The 23,552-nt window shown below is 40.0% G+C and overlaps 1 protein-coding gene across 1 annotated transcript; it reads right to left on the bottom strand.

The window, feature by feature from the left end:
• Positions 1-830: 830 nt before the first annotated feature.
• Positions 831-23,535, bottom strand: GTF2B (general transcription factor IIB). The gene is made up of 7 exons (XM_054286314.1): positions 23,453-23,535; positions 20,973-21,079; positions 10,788-10,921; positions 4,018-4,164; positions 3,752-3,881; positions 2,893-3,174; positions 831-1,332 (listed from the first exon to the last, which is right to left on the bottom strand). The coding sequence occupies exons 1-7, from the start codon at positions 23,467-23,469 to the stop codon at positions 1,199-1,201; spliced, it is 951 nt and encodes a 316-aa protein (XP_054142289.1). The 5' UTR covers positions 23,470-23,535; the 3' UTR covers positions 831-1,198.
• Between the last annotated feature and the right edge of the window lie 17 nt (positions 23,536-23,552).

Genomic DNA, 23,552 nt, shown 5'->3' with positions numbered 1-23,552 from the left:
AACAGTAAGGGCCACTGGCAATTATTGAGTGCTATTAGCATTGGACATAGCCTTTCCTCCGGCTGGCTCAGACCTGATGTGCAGCAAGCTGACCCCTCAGCTGTTATATGTGTAGTTAAACTGCATTTGCACCTGTGATACAAAAATCTCAGGAACCATAAGACTTCCAGTTAAGCACATTTGTTTCTTTGTACACAAAGGGACACTATCAGGAGGCAACCAGTGTTCAAAGCTCTTAGTCTGGGCAGGGCTGAACAACTTCAGGCCTTCACTCAGCACCTGGCGTATCAATTCAAACAACAAATGCTCACTTAGAACAACCACAGGCCAGCCAGACTGCAGGGTGGGCTGGCAGGACAGACATTTAACAATCATACACTATAAATATTTTTACTTTTCTTTGTACAGTACTAAGCATCACAAAGTTACCAGGAATTCAACTAAAGTGAGTCCTCATGCTTCTCAGTAGCTGCTTTGTCATTACCTCAAATTCACAGCAGAAAAGCAGAGACATTGAGAATCAGGAAGACTGTGCCAAGGATGGGATTAATCCTTTTGCAACCAGTTTGGAAATATTCTGCAGCAGTTGTGCAAAACTTGAAACGACTTTTCAGCAACTGTTTACATTCTGGGTGCAAGCACCCACACTACAGCTCCCTACAGCTACCAGAGCACTCCAGAGATCAGAAATTGTCCACAAAGTGAGCATTTAAGCAGCCTTGTGACCAAGCCCACAAGTATGAAGCTCACTCCACCATTCCATGGACTGCATTCCAGTTCTCAGCATGTACAACAGTACGTGCATGTCACATTGCAGTCATACCACAAGATGGTGTTTTTGGAAAACAGTTTATTTGGGAATTACACAATATTTTAAATTCTCCAAAATACATCTTACTAGATCCCTACAAAAGAAATCTAAATAAGTACAACAGTATCAAATTAAATTTGTTGCAACAGATATTAAATATTTACTTCCACTAATATATACATACAAAATGCCACACAATCAGCTTGTTTACCCTTGGAATGTATGCTGCCTTCCAGCAGTTATGCTCCATCTCCATATCCTTCAGTTCCACAACACGAAGACCCAATATTAACACTTTGTACATCCTTTATTATAGGCAAAAATAAAGAGTTTGTTTTTGTTGGGGTGTTTTTGGGGGGGGTTAACAGAAATTAACCCTCTGCAATCTCACAGCTGTGGTAGTTTGTCTACTGGGGTATCAAACTTGAAGTCTGCTGGGAAAAGATCTGGAGCTCGAGGATAGATCAGCCTGTATGACTGTCTAATCGTAACATCAGCCACACCAGCAATATCACCAATTTCTACAACAAAAAGCAGAGAAGTGGTTAGTTTTTACTTTTGCCATTTATGTTCAAAAAAAACCAGCAAGCATAACTTATCAAGAGGCACTGGACACTTGCTTCACTTGCAACTCCCCCAAAAGCCTGGTAGAAATGGTGTTAACTGTGGTGACTAATATTTTGGATATTTAAGTCTGTCTTTTATGTGCTACAGTTCACCTTAACCTATAAATTGTGGAATAACAAACTTCAAATTGGAAGAGGGTAAAAGTAATTAGAAACATGTATTACATATGATCACCAGTATTTTAACAAATCATCATCAACTTCTAGAACTTCATTTTTATGCTTTGATTAAATATAAGCAAAAACAAGCAAAAAACTGAGCCACAGACAAAAACTGATGCCTTCACTTAAGCATGAAATACATTTACCTTAAAATGCACCAAGAAATTAAGGCAGAGGCACACACCACTATCTAACAAGCTAAGGGAACACTTGTTTGAGATGCACAGAAACTTAAATTTATTCAAGAGTTAGTAAGAAAAAAAAGTCAGGAATTTAAACCTTGAACTGCATGAGAGCCTTCAGCACTGTCCAAAACCACTGGAGCAGTGTGGAGCTGTGGTGTCCATGGCAAGCAGCTGTATTTTAATTATCACTCTTAAGAGATGCAATCTCACAACCAGCAAGGATGAAGGTACTGACCTTCCTGGGCTACAGATCACTCATAGGCCCAGGAAAGTGCCAACAGGATGGAAGCTCCAAGGACATAAGCAGTTAGAAATGCAGAACAAACCACAACCTGACAGATAAAGCTATTCTATATCCAAAAGGAATGCTCCATTAAGAAATTGCTACATTTTCAACATCTCTGATCTGGACTGGACAACTCAGAGGAGCACCTGAATCCATTTCTCACATCAAGTTCTACCCCCTGCAGCCTTAGTAAACTTCTTTCCCCAGACATCACTGCCCTGTAGCCTCATTCCCTTGAGCCCCAGGGGCTGATCCATGCTGCTCTGCAGCTCAAGAGCCCTGAACTCCTTACTGGCTCCCCACAGGCCACCCTATCTGCCCCAGCTGGTCCACAGCAAACCTTGCCATGCCACAGTTTCCATCTTTACCACAGGCTCACAGTAAGTCAAGGACCATGTACTAATGCAGGCGATTCCCTGGCTGCAAGAATGATTAAACATTTGATGTAATCCAAAGCCCAAGTGCTCCCTGCAACTGCCATCAAGTTCCTGTGTGGAATATTTTAGAGCAGAAAAATGGACACACAAAAATATATGTGAACTTAAATTATTATGCTCATGTGAATGCACTGGTCCATTGCATTCAAGAATCCAACTCCTAATACCAGAAGAAAACGAACTCAAGTTTACACTGAGTGTAGCCAATTACTCCATGTTCATTCTGGGGACAGGGAGATCCTGGTTTGGTCCTTGCTGTATGCAGTTAGAATGAGCTTATCACTGTTTGCACAGACCTCATCCAAGTTTTACAGCAATACTGAGGTTTCTTTCAGGAAAAAAGACATGGCAAACTAAAAACAAACCAAAAAAAGTCAAGTTTTACCTTTTTGCGTCCTTTTCTCTGAAGAAGCCTGTGATGCCATGTAAATAGCTGCAGCTGCTACAGAGATAGGGCTTCTCCCAGGAACCAAATCCAATTCCACAGCTTTCCGGGCAATATGGGTTGCTGCCATTTGTACTTGTTTGGGAAGACCCAGGTTAGAGCAGAATCGTGACATGAAGTCTCCAGTTGTAATCAAATCAACGCTGGTTTCCAGAGCTTTCAAAATAAGTTTAAAACACCGGCCTATTTCTTTCTTTGAAATCCTGGACACTGCACATATTTCTGAAAAAAAAGAGTATAAATTAAATCTTAGGCTTCACAGCATTTGTTGCCCCCCAAATAATCAAACTTGATTCTCAATATATTAAGACTCACAAAGAAGGACAATGTCCTGAAGGCCACCATCACGAAATAAGCTCTGACCATTTGTGAAACTTCAGTCAGTGCACATTTATCACAAGACACTATTAATACAGCTCACTTAGTAAGGGAATTTGGTACTGAATGCTAAAGAATTGTACCTCTGTTAGGGAAAAGTTGCACTATTCACTACAGAACTGCTGATTCAAATTCAGTTAAATCAGTTACAACAGGCTCCACCATTCTCTGATCAAAGCAATGCCTTTTGTTTCACCAACACTCAAAATAACTTCCAAATGCTAAAACCCCCATGCCCTAGAGCCCACTCCACAAATACAACAAATTCTCACAGACCCTTCCACCCTCCCCTCAAAGGTGAGCTACAGCTGAGAACAACCAATTTGACAAAGTACAGGAATAAGAAAACCAACCTCCTATAGTGACAGAAACGAAACTTTTCCTTCATAGAAAAATGGAATCTGTATCACTGAAAACTTACCTTTAAATGTTCTTGGAACGCCCTCTTGCCTACAGGCTATGTAGAGACAAGCGGAAGCAATAGCATCATTACTTCTCCCCTTCAGGCTCTTTTGCTCATACACTTGCTTGAATAAATTATTTGTTCGATCCTTCAACGCAAGAAGATGAAATTTAATTAACTCTAGGCCATTTAATTAGCAGCAATATCAAAAATTCATGTGCTCATTATATTATGCTAACTAAGTCAATGCCAGAACAATTTAAGGAAAAGAGACATGAACTTACAACTATATTTCTAGGGAGGTTGATTCTGTCTGCCATGTTCGTAATTTCTTTAAAAGCATTCATCATCGCACGATCAGAGCTGCTCATAGTTCTGCGATTTTGGTACTTTGAATTCCCAAATTCATCAAAACTTGCTGCACCTGTGCCCTGAAAAGAAAAATTTGTATTATCAATAATACAAGTATCTAAGCAACTTCCTGCTCACTTCAAGAGCAAACATTTTCCAGCTTTATACATCTTAATTCAAGGCATTGGTTCCAACAGTTGTGCAAATAAACATCACTGAAAGTAACTCATTCAACCAAGCATCATTCCACACAACAAGTTCTACACTTGGCACCAGTCTCAAATAATGAATTGCTTCCCAGAGACTGCAGATTACACAGGGCTTTTTCTTCCCTTATGTAACAATAGTTACACAGCCAAAGAGAGAAAGAATATATAGCTAATGTGTGCATCTTGATACTCCTGTCACCAGTGCTGAGGTCCAGGATGACATTCTATGCAACTCTGGTGTGTCCTTTAGGCTGCATCTGTGGCAGACAGGTTGTAGGAGCCTCAGGGGGTAGCACGGTCAGGACGGACGGAGACGAGAGATCTCTGAAGCCAGGTTGTGGAACTTGCAGTTTATTGCAAAGGGCCTGGGTGCAGGGCCCTGCTGGGAGCTGCCAGCTGCAGCTCGGAGCAGGCCCGAGAGAAGAGAGGGGTAGAGAGGATGAGAGGGTAAGAGAGTAAAAGGGGTAAGACAGCAAAAGGCAAGAGAGCCAAAGCATAAGAGAGTAAAAGAGGTAAGAGAGTGAAGTTCCCGTTACAGTACAATAAATCATCTTCTATGTTGAATATTCTGATTCTCACTAACCAATCTAGTACAATATACAAATCCTATAGCATTTCCATACAGCCTATAAGAATCACTACATTACCATATTGTGCTACATTTTAAACCCTAAAAACTACTCTTTGGACGCCTTCTGCCAAGCTGACAGGGTCTGCTCTGACCCTTGGACCTGTCTGCAGGTAGAGGGTCTTGTTTCATCAAAAGGGCATTACCTTCAGCTGGCCACACTGTTGTTTTCCAGTTGTTCAGTAACTAAGGCATCTCAAAGCTTGCTTTCATTTCAATCTTGCTTATAGTTTCTATATTCTCAAAATCTTTTGCCAGACAATCATATTTATAAGGCTTTCCTGTTTCATCTTCCTCAACATTAGTGAGCCAGAAAAACATTTCTATGGTCAGCTGGAGACCACCTGTTACAATGATAACCATCATAGAGAAGGCATGGGCAAAGAGAACACACAAACCAATGAGCCAGTCAAACCCAACCTGACACCTTGCCTGTTAGAGGCTGCAAGCCTTTATCAGAAAATGGAAATATTCATGTATTTTGATTTTATGGAAAAATCACTGGCCTCTTAAAAGAAAATCTTGAGGTTTTCAGAGAATTAAGAGCCTCACACTCAACCTGGCAACTTCAAAACAAGCTTCCAAGGTACCACTCTGCTTGTACCTTACAACTTACAGAGCAAAATGCATACTTCTATTAAATATGCAAATATGCCCAAGCAAAAGGCTCTAAAATGTTCAAAGTTTTCAATTTGCCAGCAGTCCAAAACAAGTCTTAACCAAATAATGCCATGTCAGATTAGTGATAGCTGATAATGACATGTCCTGTAAGAGAAGAGCAATTGATAATCTGTAATTTATATTGTCTACATACATATGTTCACTGTCACAGCATGCACGGGGCCCCAAGTTCCTTCAAGTGGAAACCATTTCTTCATCATTCCATCATGTGTAGAAACATGGATTTCCTGAATCTGCAAGCATTCATTCCTTGCTGGTACCTTCAAACAATTTACCTGGGATGGGGCATCCAGCTTTCACTGCAGACAGATTTGGTCATTTAATCAAGCCACCAGAGACACCGACTACTGCACTGTCATTTTACCAAAACCAGTAAACACAAAGCAGGTCTTGATCTGTGGCTGACTGATAACCTGGCTAAGCACTTGCACACAGAGATCTCAAACTGAACACCCAGCAATGGATTGAGATGTCCAGGCTGTACAAAGTGGGGTAAAGACACAGTGAACAAAGCATAGAAAAATCCCTGGCATCACCTTTTTCTTCTCAGCTGCCCAGTTTCTTCCTTCCTGACCCATGTTCTTGGGAAGTGCCCTTCTATTTTAACACAGGCTATAACTCTGTCATCTCTGAGGTGCACTTCTGCATTTAATAGATGTTTTCTGACAGTAATAACACTTGCTCTTGACCATTCACTTATACTGTTCCCCTTCCCATGCCCAATGCCTCAATGACACCCCATTTCCAGCAGCCCCTTGCAGGGGATCCCTCCCTGCTGAGACACCATCTGTGGTGCTCACACACCTTGACTCACTGCAGCAACTGAGGACTTTAGCACAGAACCCTCCTCACAAGTCTCCCTAGCTCCTTCAACGGTGCTTTACAACAGATTCCAGAACCATTCATGGCGTTTTCCTACTATTCCAAACATCCTTTAATATAAAATAAGCACCCAGACATGATCCTGGCACCAACACAACAGAGGGCTGCTCCAAAGACAATCCTACTTCCTTGGCTGGATGAACACCTCCAACTATTCAAAGGTTCCCAGTAAGACGAAAAGGTAAACAAAGAGCAAGAGCAAAGTACAACAGACTTCAGACCACAAAGAGCAATATTAGGCCTTCCATTCAAAAATTATGCCAAAACTTCCTTTGGCCCAAAGTATACAGAAGTCTTAGGCCAAAAGGCTCCTTGCTGGCCATCAGTTATACCCCTGTTCCCTGTAGGGTGTTACATTTGTGTTTATCATGGCCTCCCAAACCAGTGCTATGCACACATGCTTATATGGAACTGTATGAGTTCAAACTCTTGTAGATGCCAGAAAAGTGAGCACAAACAACAGCAGGTCCCCAGGTCCTCGTCTAGTCAGGCTTTGTATCAGGGACTAATCTACCAGGAAATATTGCTCTGTCCTGGAGCCAGTAAGGATTCCCCTTCACCACAGGGATTTTCCTTGGTCCACTGGTTTTGGAGAACCAAAAACATTTAAAAACACCAAACAAAAAACAACCCACATCTATTAGGTGCTGTGGAGTGAAAGTAGACAAGGATTTTACCCTGCTGATGGGAGACCTCTTCAAGAGCCATGCCCAATACACAACTCACAACTAGAAAAAGGGTGGAAAACTCTCTTCCACCTCAACTGCTTACATAAACCACAGAAATTCTCCCTGCAGGTGTTATTTAAATGCACCATCTACTTTCCTTCTGGAGCTTTGAGGGACAATACTTTATTGATTTCAGCCCTTGACAATCATGTTAGGAGATCCTTTCTCTTCATGGAAAAAGACAGAAGCCACACAGTTTTAACTGAAATGAAGTTGATTTTATGAATCATGTGGTTTACTGTTGTGGCCTGAGTTGGAAGTTTCAAACAGAACAGAAATCTCATGGATACGATCCTGAAAACACCCTTCAAGGTAACTAAAGTGAAAAATGCAGTCAAGTAAACAGTGACAATCTCTGAAGGGGCTCAGTGGAGGTCAGGTTTACAGTGCTGGCATTCAACAGCTTTGTACCCCAGTATTTCCCCAGAGCAGCACACAGTATGACCAGTATCACCCACACCACTGATTTGTGGTTAACCACGGCACCAAGGCATGCCCCAATCCAGCAGTCTTCTTCTCCAGTACAACCAGCTCACACGGATCAGTCTGAGGGATCCTTTCTCCTTTTTCAATCATCAGCCCCTGGTACCTTCTCACTGTTTATCAATAGAGCACTTCCAGATTCAGGCCATGCAGTTTAACAAAAGCCAGCTTTCTTTCAAAGATATCTGATCAAAGGATAGAAATTCTATGCCAAAAGATTGCTTTAGAGCTTTGTTCAACCAATATAAATTCTCTTGGAGTTGCAGTTACTACAAAAAAAAGGAATCAATTAACTAGCAAAGGTGACAAAAGACATTTTCCACAAGATAGGAAACACAACTTGCAGTTTTTGCTTTTAGATTCCTACAAGAGAGTTCCCTGTATCAAAGCAAAGATGCTTGTTTAGTTATTTTTCTTTATGTTAGAATTTTAGAAATAACTATTAACATTCTGGCAGTCAAGTCACAATTAATGTGACACTTCACCATGCCTCCAATTGATCTGCAATGTAATAAGCTCAACTGCAGCACACAGTATCTAATTTCAGAGTTGCAGCTCTGTGCCAGTATCCTGAAGACCTGCCTGTAGAATTCAAACCACTTCCAGCACCGCCAACTATGTTATTCACCCTCCTCTTCACAGGCAAATTAATCTTTGTTCCAATGCAGGCTGCTGCCGCTGCCTCAGACACATGGGTTCCTTACACATTAAAACCAATTAGGAATTAATCCCTTTGCACAGGCAGAGCAGCTAACATATACAGACCACACATCCCTGCAGGAAGGGGCCCCAGAGCACCACCTCCTGCCTTCCTAGAGGAAAGAGACACAAACCACTCTGTGAAGGAGAACTGACCCTCTTCCTCTCCTGTGACAAAGCAATACTGTTATAACTGCCTGAGACTCCATTTCCATATCTGTTCCCAGGAGTCTATAACAGATCTAACATGATATGCCACGAGAATTATCAGTGTCCTTCTCTTTTGGATTTCCCACAACACAGGTTGTGTTTTAGGGGTTTTTCTGGTGATAGTGTTTTTGTGAGGGTGGAGAAGGTCAGCTGTATTTGTGAGGGTGGAGAAGGTCAGCTGTAAAGATTTTATTTCTGCAGTCCTATCTCAAGTAGAAAGAAATAGCCCTGGTCCTGTCCCATATGAAAGGTTAAAGCCATCTCTGGCACACAAACATGGGGTTCACTCCAGACCCTTCTAAAACCTGCTGTTAACTGGGAAAATAATAATCTTACCCGGTTTCACTCTCTGGAATTTATATAGGTTTTCTGCACTCTGTCAGATGCTACTTACCCTCTTCATGACTACACCAATTTCACCCTTGCTCAACTACTGTGTCCATCTAGTTAGTGTTCAACCACTGTGTCTATCCAGGTCAATCCACATCCCAACCTACTGCCAGCAAGCACTTCAGATGACTGCTTGAGAAATGTACCACTTCCTTGCTGCAAAATTCATGCCCTTTCTGCACTGACAGGAGATGTCTTCAGCATCTTCTGATAAAAGCCATTCACTTCCTTCCAAACAACTGAAAAAAAAGCAGTCCCTTATACAGAGCTCACATCAAGGAACTGACATGGCAGGGCTCCTGCTTACTAGCAAGACAAACACAGGAACTCCTGTGCAGAAAACATCCTGGTTTGTCACAGGGACTCTCAATTTCCCATAGAAAATAATGCACCTCTGCAAATAAAGTATCCACAGTTGGACTGACTGCCCCCTCTACAATCCCAAACACAATCCAGGCAGCTCCAGCACTTTCTACTCAGTTCTCATAGGTTAAATCATGCCACACTAAAACTCTCATCTTGTCTTTATGGAATGGCACTCTGCTACAGTTTGCTCCTGCCTATTCTGGGATGTTCTGCTTTATAGCAAAATTTTCATTAGTCAAATATCCAGCTCTTAAATGTTTTCAGTTTTCATGGGCAAACAAACTTTTCATACAAGTTCCTGTGTCTTTAATTCTCTCACTAAGGTTGCTATCCCTCTTAGAATTCCAGTGACTTCTACAACGCTGCTTCACACAGCCCTTTAGCAATGCCAATGTTTTAATGAAGCAGGGCAGAAATTTGTTTGTCTGAATGTACTCCAAACGCCACCTACAATCATAAAATGTGATAGGCAGCAATTCTTAGAATTGTCCAAAACATAATAATCTACTTGGACATTTCCTCAAAGAGAAGATTTCTTTTTCACTAATGGTGAAAATTAGCTGCCCATCAGTATTCACTTGTTGACTTCCTTGCTTTTAAGAATTCTTGGATGAAAAGTATGCTGCACACTGCCCTATATATGCCCTACATACATATTTAGGCACTTCATCCTAGCAACATCACTGGGACAAAAACTTCTGAGAAAACACATAAAGCAGCAAAATGTTCTAATCAGCAACTTCATCCCTTTTCATGAAACATTCAGGAAATCCACAAAAAGTCAATTTGGATCTTGCAGTAAAATATGAAGAAGAAAGTACAAGTAAAACTTACCTGGGCCGCTGCTTCATTAAAGGGAATGCAATTGTGTGACTAGTCCTGCTTGCTCTCAGGAGAAACAGCAGGACATGACTGCACCACAAAATTTCAACCCAAGTACAGATGGGCTACTTTCCTTTGAGGCACTCACACCATGAAAGAATTCTACATTTAGTGCTTTAACATTAATTGAAAGAACATGTACAATGTGGTCTCCAGGTCTCCAATATGAATCTGATACAGACTTTACTACAAAAAAACAGCAGCATTAGCTGTTGAGATCTCAACATTAATTTCAGAACTACCTCAAATACACTTGCTAAGTCAAAGTATACTTCTTTTAAAATTGCAACATCAGCTTTCCTATTTATAGCAACATATCTAAGTATAGCAAGTAACTCCACAACACTGCAAACTTTTTGGTTTTTTTGCAAAGGTTGGCCCTTCTATCCTCAGGAAAGGGCCACATTTTATAGACTGTTGAAACATGCAACTTCAGTTCAGGTGAAAATCTCTTCAAAAATACATGCTGTATAGTTTTTCTATGGAAGTATCACCTGGTACTTGAAAAAAAAACACTCAGTAAACTTTAGTATTTCCAGTATTACCTTGCCAATCATTGTACTCAAGTCACCATCACTGAGCAAAGGATTCTGGGTGTCCCCAACTCGAGATGGGTCTTTGGTGGCTTTGTCATTGCTGAACGTTCTCCACTCCGAGCCCACGTCTATGACCCGGTCACCTGCGAACACAGGGCAACACAAAGTCTGCATTGACACAGTGCTTTAAAATATTGCATGAAACATTAAGGCAGGCATCTGAGCTCTGCACTCCAAGGAGGCAGTCTGCTGCCATTCCCAAACACAACAGTAACTGGCAGGACAACAAACAGGAATGCTCAGGATCTACAATGGAAAAAAAATGCAACTAGAGCTGAACAGAAGACATAAATAACTAAAGAAATGCATCCTGAAAGCAGGAACTGTCACCTTTATGGATTATCCATTAAGAACATCATGGCATTTCCAATACACAAAAGGAGCCAAGATCTCAATTTCAAGCTGAAGTCCGGACTGCTTGTGGATTGTTCTCAATGAGTCAGTTGCTGTAACTTAACAAGTTCATCACACTTGCCATGTGTTAATAGTGCACACATGAATTACCTATCATGCACAATCCCATCAAGCTATAGTAAATTACTTCTCTTGAACAATTTCTAGCTCCTTTGTACTCTCAATTTTGTACCTCCTAACCTAATTGATTACATTTTGCAGTTCAGTTTTTGTTCTTGAAGACAGTTGTGACTCTGCTCAATTTCATGATGCTTGACAGTTTTACATAAAATATATATACTCAACTACTTAAACACAATCAACCCTGTTATAACTGGAAGATTTTCAGTACAGATTCAGAATAAACACGAAAAGCACCACATTTTCTGAATGAAACAACTTTCCTTGCAGTCCTGTCTTAATTTCACATCCACCTAAACCTTTCCTACAGCAATGAGAGGAAACAGCAATGAGAATTATTTCTCAAAACTTACCAGTTTGAGAATTAATTCTCACATACTTTGTGATGCAGGCAAAAGCCCTACAGTAAACACAACAACAGGAACTTGGGAGGAAAAAAAGAAACACAAAAGAAAGCACAAACCCCAGCCCCAAATCCAGCAAAGTTCATTGTATTTAAAGATCTGACAAAAGGTGAATCACAAAGGTGTTGCCTCCAGAGCAATACTACAGAATTTTTAAGAACGCATGCACAAAATAACACAAAAGGAACATTTCTCTCTCAGTGTTCTGCAGTAAAACACAATACAGCTCAGAAGAAACTTCAGAATAATCGGTACCCTTAGCTAAACCTGAGGGAAAATTCATCACCTTTATCAATGTTTAAGTTTGTTGTGAGAGAAATGCCTGCAAAAAAAAGTAGAACTGACTGCACAGTTTACAGCATGGAAGCCTTAGAATGAAATCACAGAGGCTGATTTAACCTGGTGAAAACAGGCAGAAAAAAGCACTCTGCAAACAATACAAGATCTGAAGCTGGAGAAAATGCAGAAGGTGTGGACAGAGTGATGCAACTGCAGAATTCCCTGGGGGATACAAGGGGACTCTATTCTGACAGAATAACTCAATTTTTAACATAAAACTATGCAAGGAGGATGCCTGAAATTTAAAGCTGTGAATGAACCAAAAGAAGTTGCTACAACAAAAAAAAAACTTTAGGTTAAAGGTGTTCTCATCAATACCTGTCAGACCTGCTCATAACTATGGCTCCACCTTTATTTACTGGTACAATAAAAACCAAGAGGGAGAAGAAAAAAAATCAACCATGAAAAGCTACAGGGTTATGGATAGAATGAATCTGTGCTGCCTTTTACTCTTTCTGCTACAAAGGTCAACCCCCACACCCTTGGCAAGCTTGAATTTGTAGACAGTGTGCTCCTCTGACTCCTGGACTCTCTGTAAATATTTGATTCAGTAATGCTCCTTCTATGGCCTAGCAGTAACTTTACTTTTAGACGAACCCCCAATACTGTTTACAGCATCTAAAAAAAGCAAAACGTACTTAAAATTCTGGCATGGTATAAATAGAACACTGAGTACAGAGCAATGATGTAATATTTTTCCACACAAGTGGGAATGACCTAAATGACTCACTCAGGGATCTGCCTCTTGTGAGTTATGAACCATTCCTGCTCTAACAAGAAAGTTCTACATCACTGCCTGCTTTGATAAACACATCACAAACAGAAGACTGAGACTACTATGTCAGAGTAAGAAAAGATTAAGTAGAACAAATCACTGAATATAAAGCATTTGTGCAATTAAGATGCAGTATGCAAATATCTTTATTTTGCCAAGAAATTTGCTACTACAGAAAAGTTGTTTTTCTGTATACTGTCAGTGTCACAGCAAACACACCGAAATCCTAGGCAGCACATTCCATCTTTCAAAAGGCTTCTATAAAAGTGTGACACAAGCTAGAAGTATTAATGAAAATCAAACAAATAAGCCCACAGGTTTCCATAGATGGAAAACATATTCAGCTACAAGCACGATTAGCTGGATCATCCCATTCAACAAGAAACTAAAACAAGAAACGAAATGCAGCATTTGTTATCTTTAGTTCTTCAATACATAAAAACCACTTTGGAACTGGGATATTAGTACAGATGCAATTAAGCCCCACCCTAAGTGGTCAAAGCAAAACTTTAAAATACTAAATTAAGTCTTACAAAAAGACTAAATTTAGTACTGAGTTAAGATTTTTTACTGACTAAATTAGACTGAGTTAAGATTTCAAGCTCTAAACTCAATTTGCTAGGTCATGCCCTACTGACTGACTTTCCCAAGCTGGAATCTGGATCCAACAGTCCAATATGAGAGTAAAAAAGCTCCCAGTAAGTACACCATACAGTTGTCTCTGCTTGCTCACTTATTCTTATATTGGTTTGGGCAATCTTATATTGGTTTGGGCAACCCTCTAAAACTGCAATAAAGATGGGAGTGGCCGCATATTCCTTGGCTACTCCCTTTCTAAGCAGTCAGTTTGAACAAAAGGGCTTCACTGGATACACTCACGTTAGATACTCCTTTATTTGATTTTCCTCTAACAGAGGAGTTCACCTCCTCAGCTTCCTCCTCTGAAATATATACAAAAAAAAACAGTTTAGAGGACCAAATCCTTGTGAAATGCATCTCCAGGCTGATATCCCAAAGCATCTTTCTGAACAGACTAATTTTTCTCCATTGCTCCATTTCTTCTCATAAATTACTCTTCCAGGATTCAGCGTAAATACAGTCTAACACACAGGCTCCAGTGCAAACACACACTGCCAACTTCCCCGGTTGGTGACCAAATTCAGTTTACTCATCATCTGAAAAGCTCATTTAATAAAATGCAGAAGTGCTACTCAGAACAGAAAACCTCAGGCCAAGGTTACTTTTCTTCACAACTGACACATGCAAAGAACCCATGTTACAGAAATGCAAAACCAAACTCAGATCAGACCCAAAAATTAAAATAGACTTTTGAGTAGTTTTTAAAACTTAGTTTGAAATATCTATACATCAAACTTGCAGTAAATCATAAGACATATGTATTTTCTTCTCCCTCTGCATTATCTGTTATAAGAAGACAAGATAGCTTAAAACTGAAGATATCTAACCAAAACTAGAAATATGATGACATTCATGAGCTATGTAATCTTCCATATCCAGTCTTGAAACACTGCTGAGAAGGCATGTTATTAAGTTCTTTGCAGAGGAGCTCAAATGTCAGCTGCACATTGCATTAAGTTCTGCATATTGTTAACTAATATTTTAATTTTACCATAAATACAGTATTAAAAGTTGATTTGCACTCTGAAGATCCGAAATACCTACTGATAACAGGGAATGTTTCATTCTCAGAGTTAGTTAGGGAATCTGCTGCCATCTAGTGAGCACATATATTAAACTTTTAATTAAAAGCATTTTATAATGCCAAATTTAAATATGTGTGTATAGATATATAGGATTACATTTAAGTTTCAGTCAGCACCTTATTAAGCAGAGTAATGAGGTGCTGTGACAAACTACAGTGAAAAAACTAAGGAGCAGGCTACAGGCTGGGGAGAAGGAAGAAGACATGAAACTGCACAGAGCCAGGCTGAACAATCAGATCAAGCTTCAGCTCTCAAGACTCACCTAACTCCTAAACCACTTTTGCAACCTTCTTCTGGACTTGCTCCACCAAGTCTCTCTCTTCCTAGTACACAGAAGCCCAGAGCTAGACACAGTACTCCAGGTGTATCTACTCCACATTCTATTTATTAGCTTACATACTGCCCCATATGGGAACACATGATCTTTTTTTCCATTTTTCAGCCTTAGAACTTCTATTAAGGACCAGATGTATTAAATGCTCCACAGAATAAACTCATGGAGAGGGGAAAAATAAATGAACATATAATTTTACAGTCCCCACTATTTCCAGCCCTTAGCAAGACATTAGTATTCTTTGTAAAAGTTATCTTATTTTCAATAAATTGTCACCACCACAAATTTATCATCACAACCAGCAACACCAGTCTATTCACAAGTCAGTTAAAATAACTAAAGCAGGCTTTCAGATGGCTAAACAAAACATAAAACCCCCACAAGCAAACAAACAAAAAAGCCACAGATGATTTTAACTAGTTGCCAGACATCAACAGCATCACACCAGTACCAAAAGGCAACTATGGATTGAAACAGACAGTACAGCACCGCAGGCAAATGATGCTACAAGAACAAAGGGTTAGCAGCTCCTGCATATCAAAATGATGACAAATCTAAAAGGACTTACAGGCTTCCAAAGCCATCAGCTTGCATAATAATTTTGGAAGAAGCAAATGAGAGTAGAAATGTTAAATGATCAGGTAGACAAGTCTGGTCAACTGAAGTTACACCTCCCCAGGACTTGAGGCCTTCAAAAAAGATTCAAGGCTCAAATACTTGTGTGAAGGATGCTCCAAACTACAGAATCTCAATTGAAAGTGTTGTGCCTGATCTACCCTACATCACAATATTTCAGACTCTTTTTCCATCAGAGTTCAGACTGTTTCCAGCCCTTATTTGCCTAATTACCTTGTCAGCCTGGCAAGGAAGCAAGTTAAGAAGCACTCCCTAAATAGAAGGATTCAAAACGTTACTTTTACTTACTGGAAAAATCTAGTACTTCTCCTAATGGAAGTAGTAGTGGCCCCCAAACACCTTAGGTCTGTAGCCAAAAACCCACTAACTAGAAAGCTTCCTGCACCCTCCAGGAAATCTCATGCTAAGAGCAGTGCTTATTACAAAGCCTGACAAAAGATGCTGACTTTTAACATCTAAAGTCTGTTTCCACTCTTACAAGCATCACTGCCAAACACTTAGAAGCATCACCCTTTGCCTTTAAAGCTGAAAAAGGTTAGAATTAAAACAGACTATTTGAAATGCTGGCTGAAAAAGGCAAGCAGATCACTTTCTTCATGTTATAAATTTCCTGTATTAAGTATCTGTGAATGCTCATTCAAGAGTCAACTATTCAGAATGTCTTTAAGCATCAGTATCCTTTATAATTAGCTTTCCACTAAATGCAGAGAGTCTTTTTCCAAGGGCCAACTTTTGTCACACACTTTTTAGTAGTCTAGACACAAAGCATGTAAAGGCTGCTAATTCACATCCATATCTAAAGATTTTTGCCTACTTTTTTAAGCAATACTTTGAATCAAGAATTAATATTTTAAAGATTAGCAGTACTTGCAGAAAGTAGTAAACCTGGACATACAGCCAAATATTAACAGATTTTTTCCCCTATGGATGTAACTGCCCTCTACTGGATGCAAATAAGAAGTACTTAAGCACCTTCCCCACCTACTGGATACTACAAACAGCTGAAAAGAAATACAAGATTTCTTTGGTTTTCAGAAAAAACCAGCAGCTATACAGAAGCAAGTGATCTTATCCCTAATGAGAGATATCCTTAGTAATGAACTGGCCAGTTGAGAGGCAACTGTGAAACTCCTTCCTACTTGTTTATTATACTGCTAAGAAAAAAAAAAAAAAGCACCTGTAGTATAGTCAAATCTTACCTCTTCTTCATGGACCAATCTGAATTTACAATGCACCATTTTGATCTCAAACGTGTCAGAAGTATCAGCCAAACAAATCCTCAGATTTTTGTAACAGCCTTAGTGCAGACCACAGACTATTGACTATTTTTCCCTAAAATTCTTCAACTGAACACCCAAGTACACACAGAACATGGCAGAAATATCTGAATATTGGTCACAATCTGATTCAAAGCTTTAATGAGTTGATATGTGTCCAAGGATCCTCATCAGCTGGAGACAGACTTTTGCTTTTTTACCAAAGAAGGCTCCCCAAAGCAGATCCACACAAGAGTACTGTTCCTCTCAGCCACACCTGCCTAGTGAAGCAGACAGAGCTAACCAGTTTGAGAAAATCACTTACTAACCACCAAAAATAAATTCCTCACTGCTTAACTCCTGCACACTAAGACAACATTTAATGAAGCTATCTATGTAGAAGTTTAAGGAATGTTTTCAAAAGGTGTTCCTAACCTGAGGTATTCCTTATACCTGAGATACTACATAGCAGTACATGCCACCAGACTTGTTCTTATCCTCCGCTGAAATTCACATCACCACTTTGCTACATCAAGAAAATTCAGTGCTTTGTCTTCCACTTTCACTCTGCTCTCTTCAGCCCCTTCTGGCATATGAGCTGATTCCCAGCCTTTTTTACTGCCTATAAGGTAGTAAGCAAAATAGCTGCCTGTCAAGAAAGAGGATTTACTAGCCTTCTGTTCTTGAACAACACCCTTTTCCCCCACCAACACTGTCTGGAGAATGAGATATGATGAATGCTTTAAATGAACACAGAACTAAGCCCTGAGAACTCTGTCCATGAACTCTCAGTGTAGCACATAGCTTCGAATGACTGGAGAAAGGCAGGGATAATAAAACACTATTCTTGTCACAGCAAAGAGACCTGGACAGAGCTGTTAAGTCTCAAATGCATGTCAATCCACAATAATATCAAAATTTCATGGATGACTATAATTTAGGTCTCCAAGCGCCTTTCAAGTAAAAAGCAATTAACAGAAGGAAAAGTTAACAAGTTAGAAATAATTACCATGAAAAGGCAGAGCACAAACTAATCCACAAAAAGTAACAATGAAAAGGCAGATGAGAGGTTTTAGGAGAATGAAACAGTATTTTGAAACAATAATACTCTCAACACCAGCTTGCATCATAATGACATTACAAGATTAAATTATTTTAATACTGCAGAGCAAAACACCAGTTTATTCAGAACACATGGAAAATACTGTGTAAAAAAACACAGCATACTAGATTTAACTTAAATTATTGAACCTGTAAGTAGAAAACAACTCTGAAAAAAAACTTCTCAAAAATCCCTTTAAAAAGTAGTACTTGTAACATACAGGTCTGCCTAAAATATGGAATTCACTCGATAAAGAGATCAGCTTCTCTGTGTCCTGGCCTCCCGCTCCCCCAAAATTTTCTACTGCTTTACTCTTTCAACTGCCAAATGCAAGATAATGATACTGATTTAATCTCCTATTCCCAGAAAATTGACTACAAACCTGAAAACTATCTGTGCACCAGCTATTTTATCCTACAACACAGTTCTACATATAATAGTCTTACATTCTTTCCATAAATAAGCAATTTCAGTACTTTACCATAGCAAGCAAGAAAAACATCAAATACAAATACTCTTAGTTAAGTCAAAGACTATTAGCTCTGTCAACAACTAAACTGCACACACACTAAAAAAAAAAAAAAAAAAGATCAGTGAACTCACACCAGTATGTACTTTACAGCAGTAAAGTAAGAGCACAAACTCAGCATTTACCATTTATACCAGCAGTGCTCTGCAGACACTAAAAAATAATATTTTTAAATAAATCTGTAGCACTTCTTCAGCTACAAGATATATTGATTTTATTGATTTCTGCACAGGGAGGATTAACTGCTCTAAATGACCCCCTTCGCTGAAAGATCCCAGTAACTTTTAGCCCATCCCAAAATATATCTTCAGTGGGCCCTGCTCACATGTGATCACGATGCATGCAGGCCCTGAAACAAAACTTCCCTAAGTAAAAACAGGAAATGAAATCTTGAGTCTCTTAAGGGGAACGTGTCTCATGGAATCTGCTAAAAATACAGGAAAGTTGTATTTGGAACACATGAAAGCTAAATTTTGTCTTCACTCCTTTAATCTCTACTCCACAAGCATCTCCAGAAAACAGGCATCAAGGATTGGATCTGGTTTACAACCTCTCTAAATTTCTTATCAGACCAGGTAAGAAAATATTTAGTGCTCTCACTTCTCTTTGGTCACTTATTGTCACCCTATTTAATTGGTTTTCCAAATTACCTGCTGGATACCCTAGCTAAGGAATTGGACACATAGAGGCAAGCTAAATAGCTGAAGGAATGCAGCACAGAATGAGAACAATCAGCACAATGTTGTTAAAGCCTTCTGGGGAGAAATCTACAGAATGCTTACCTAAAAAACAGTTTTTATACTACCAGTAATGTTGCTGGTAAACTGCACTAAGAAAATTACAAACACATTAAAAACTCAATTCAGAAACAGCTTCTATTAATATTCTAATGATCCTGCTCATTGAAACTGCTAACATTTTGAACTAAAGAACGCACCAATGCTATTACTTCAGAAAAAACAGAGGATAAACTCTTCAGGCAAGAATTCCTTGTGACTAGGTAACAGAAGGTACATGTACTTGTGACAAATTCCAAGTTCCAAAAAATTACATTTATGAGGAAAAAGCTTTTCCTCTTCTCCCAATACCAGAACTATCTTAAAAGTTATGAACTGATCAAGATGGGCTTTTCTAAACTTTTGCTCAATCTCTGTGACAGCCACACAAAGAGCTGAACATGCACCAAAGTATTTTTAAGCAGTAACTTAAAAGCTTACTATCATATTTGAGTAGGAAGTACTGCTGTGGATATTTGAATTTTTAACCAGCAAATTTATTCTGATTAATTGACCTTTATGCAATTTAAACCACCCCTTCTTTTTAACAAAGCAGTTATAATCCTTTAGAGGTTTCAAATGGTTTCATGATTTTAAAGGAAACTGGTACTCAAGTTTAAATGTTTTAACACTTACTTTAACAATTTATGTGGAAGCTTGCTTTTGCATAAAAAGGCATATGTTAGTTGCTTGGCTGAATTAGTACTACCTTCACCACAAATTCCTTAACTTTCAGCTTTTAATACCATTTTTAAATTCAGCAAGGCAAAACAAAACCACCACCATCTAGGAAAGATAGATGTAAACAATTTGAAATATTTAGCAGCACTGAATGAATCACACAAACACGTACCCTCAAGGAGGATTTTTTCACATAATGGCCAAAAACAAATTATCAGAAATCAATGAAGTTTAAAGGATTATCATAATAGAAGCGTGGAAAGTTTGCCATGATAAAAGGAATAAAGACAGTAAGGTGCATGTAAGATGTTTATCCTAGAAAAGATAAATGAAAATGTTTATGCAGCAACTTCCTCTTTCTCATTCAAACAAAAGACAAAGTGTAACAGGCCTTTCATTTTAAATATTCCATTATACTTAGGAATACAGTTTAGTCTGTGGATGTTGCTGCTACAGAAACCAAGTAAAAGAGCTTCACAAAATTCCAGTGGAAAAATTTAGGATAGTCTTAAAAGCCTTGGGAGAAGTGATTAACAAACACACATGCTAGCACCCATATAAATATAAATATAAATCTTTCAGGGCAGAAGATAACATCTAGCCTGGGAAACTGAGGTTGGCTGGGGCTTGGTTTTGTGTTGTGTTGGGTTTTTTTCTTACAAGCAAGTTATTTCACAGAGAGCTTTTATAACATCTCTTATACTTTCCTGAATGAAAGAAGAGTCATGAATAAAAACAGAATACAGGACTGGACAGCACAACATTCTAATTCATATTACAGCACATTTTAAATTTTCAATGTTTAAAGAGAGTTTGATTATTTCTGTAGCGCAAGAAACTACCAGAAGACAGGCTATTCAGAGCAGTAAGCTTTTAGCAACAGACAATCACAAAAAAAACTTAAGCCCCACACAAAAAAAATCAAAACAAACAAACACACACCCCATCAAATTTACCACCCACACTTTAGCATCAAGGGAGCACAAACCTACCCACACCATTTAGGTTACATGGCAATTTATAAAAATATGAATAACTACTTACCTACTACTAGCCCACACTCAGAACAAATCATATCACCAGCTCTGTAATCCTCCACTAAAATGGAATCTGGATGATTTGGGCAAGTCACCCTCGGAAGCACATCCAAACTTAAAAAAAAAAAAAGCAAAAAAGTTCCTTGACAAGAAGAACACTTCAGTAATACAGAACTTAATGTTTTAAATTATAGAATATTAACTTGATTATCTGAGCTGCACTTTTTATATGAATGCTGCAACTACATTTGACAATCAAGACTTCAGATCACCTAAATTTCAATTTTCTTGTAATGTATCTTGTACCAAAATCACTTCAAATCAAACACTAAAAATCTACATAACAGACTTGATTAAATGCAGTGTAACTCAAACTACTGCTAAATGAAGTTTCCTAAGAAGTTAGTGGTGATTTCTTCATTCCAAATTAGCATTTTCACTCCTTCTACTCAGAACAGTATTATTTACCAGGTCCTTAACTCAGAAAGTTACACATACAACATGTATGCTTGGAAAATTCCCAATTCAAACACTGATTTATTTTAAAATATTTGAAGAATAAATTCCATTTTAAATTAAGCAATGCATAGTGAAATCTTAACAAAAAATAATCAGCTCCTAAGGCAATTACATGACAAGAAGTTCTAAAAACAGGGATCTCTTTCACACTCATGGATCTTCAGGAATTACAACTTCCCATAAAGCATTAGCATTATTTAATAAACAGCTTTTAGTTACTGACTAAAGTAACAACCAATTGCTTCTAACCAAATGTTTTAAAAGTAAATACTTCGTATTAACAATATGTTACATAATTCTACTAGAATTATTTCAAAATGGGAGTAAAAATTGTTTACAATTGGGATCCCTATATTCCACAAAGCCATTTTGCTAAAGTTTAAAAGCACAAGAAATTGATCTCAAAAAATTTATCATGACTACTAACTTCTATTTGAATAAGCCAAAAAAACAATTTGTAATCCATTCAATTGTAAAAATTTTTCCAATAGGATTACTCTGAGTTACCCCATTTTCCACAATTCCTTCTGCCATTAATTCAGCCTAACCTACACTCACCATCTTAATTTTCATTTTTTAGATATTTCCAATGAGTCTAGAACACAAAAAACCAGAACATTTTAATCCACTGACTCTTCACAAAAATGTCTGCAACCTGAAACTAAAACTGAAAATCAACATAACTATTAATATTAAAACCTCCAGACAGCATGTCAACACAAGATGTTCAGATGTAAATTATGCTCAAAAGAGTACATGAAAGCTCTTCGACTACCTTCCTTCTATTCCCAGCCACAAGTTTCATATGACAGCAACTGTTGACAAAGCATTCACAATCATCTGACATTTGGCATTACATAAAAGGCAGTGACACACCAAGCAAAAGGAAAAAAAAATCCAGATGTCTCAAAGAATACCAACCATGTTTTGTTTCAGACTTTATCTTCATAAAACATTGCAAAAATTTGTCTTCCCATCCCAATTTAACTCGGTTTATCTACCGACACATATACGCTGTACTCCTTACAATGGGTTCAATTGACTAAGCCACCTACACCCAAGGAAAATGCATGGCACGTGCGTAAAGGCCCATCCCAGCAAATAACTGCCGGCTTGCAGCAAGACTACTCGGAAGCGCTTCCCAGATCCCAGGACAGGTTTAGCAGGCGTTACAGAGTCACTCCGGTCTGCACCGCGGGCTTTCAGACTAGAAAGGAGAACTCGGAGTGTCTCCAGGAGGAAGGAATTCAGAACCCGAAACCCGTCTGCTCGCTGACTAGCGCCGGTCCGGATTTAGGGTGGGAGCCTGAAAGCAGTTTGCAGGCCCCGATAAGGTGGAGCCAGGCCAGGGAGCTGCACTCGGCTCAAGGCAGCGCTGAGCACGGGGGACACGGGGGCCGCAGCTGCCGGTGTCCGGCCGGGGAACACAGTGGGACGGGCTCGGTGCCACCTCAGGCCCGCCCGGCCCGGCCCCAGCCGCGCTCGGGGGACAGACCAGGCCGAGCCGCCGCTCGCACCGAGCTGTGGCTGACGAGGAGCTCCGCACGCAGAACATCAATCCCCCAAAATCCTCGGCGTCTCCTCGGAGCGCTGCCCAGCAAGAGCGACACGAAGACGCAGAGGAGGCGAGCTCGGCCCCATAGAGGCCGCTCAGCTGGGGGCCGCCCGGCGCGGCCCGGCCCGCACGAACAGGCGCCCTGAGGCCCGCCCGCCCGCCGCCCTAAGGAACGGCCCCGACAAACAGGACACCGGAGAGGGGCCGGTGCGCCATGCACCGCGAGAGCCATGCTAAAACGGCAGCACCGGGGCCGGGCAAGGGCGGCGATGGCCGCCGCTCAGTCCCCAGGCGGTAGCGGGGGCGACGCAACCATCCTCTGCCCGTGCCGCGGACGGGAGCGATGTCGGAGCCGGAGCCGCTCCCGCTCGCCGCTCGTCCCTCGGCCCCCCGCGCCCAGCCCGCCCCCGTACCGGCTGGTGGACGCCATGTCGGCGGTGCCGCAGCAGGGCCGGATAGCGCGCGGCCCAGCGGCCCCTGCAATTAAATCCCGAGAGCGGCGGGCGGGGCCGC

Source organism: Melozone crissalis, unplaced genomic scaffold (genome assembly GCF_028551555.1).
Source record: "Melozone crissalis strain CALT ecotype California unplaced genomic scaffold, PUWL_Pcris_2 ptg000045l_1, whole genome shotgun sequence".
Taxonomy (NCBI): domain Eukaryota; kingdom Metazoa; phylum Chordata; class Aves; order Passeriformes; family Passerellidae; genus Melozone; species Melozone crissalis.
Note: the sequence above shows the minus strand (reverse complement) of the source record. Positions and strands in the feature narration are given on the sequence as shown.

Coding starts and splice junctions, on each gene's coding strand:
- GTF2B (XM_054286314.1), bottom strand. Junction 3,882..4,017: donor ACCTCCCTAGAAATATAGTT/GTAAGTTCATGT, acceptor CTTGCGTTGAAG/GATCGAACAAATAATTTATT. Junction 3,175..3,751: donor CGTTCCAAGAACATTTAAAG/GTAAGTTTTCAG, acceptor CTTTTTTTTCAG/AAATATGTGCAGTGTCCAGG.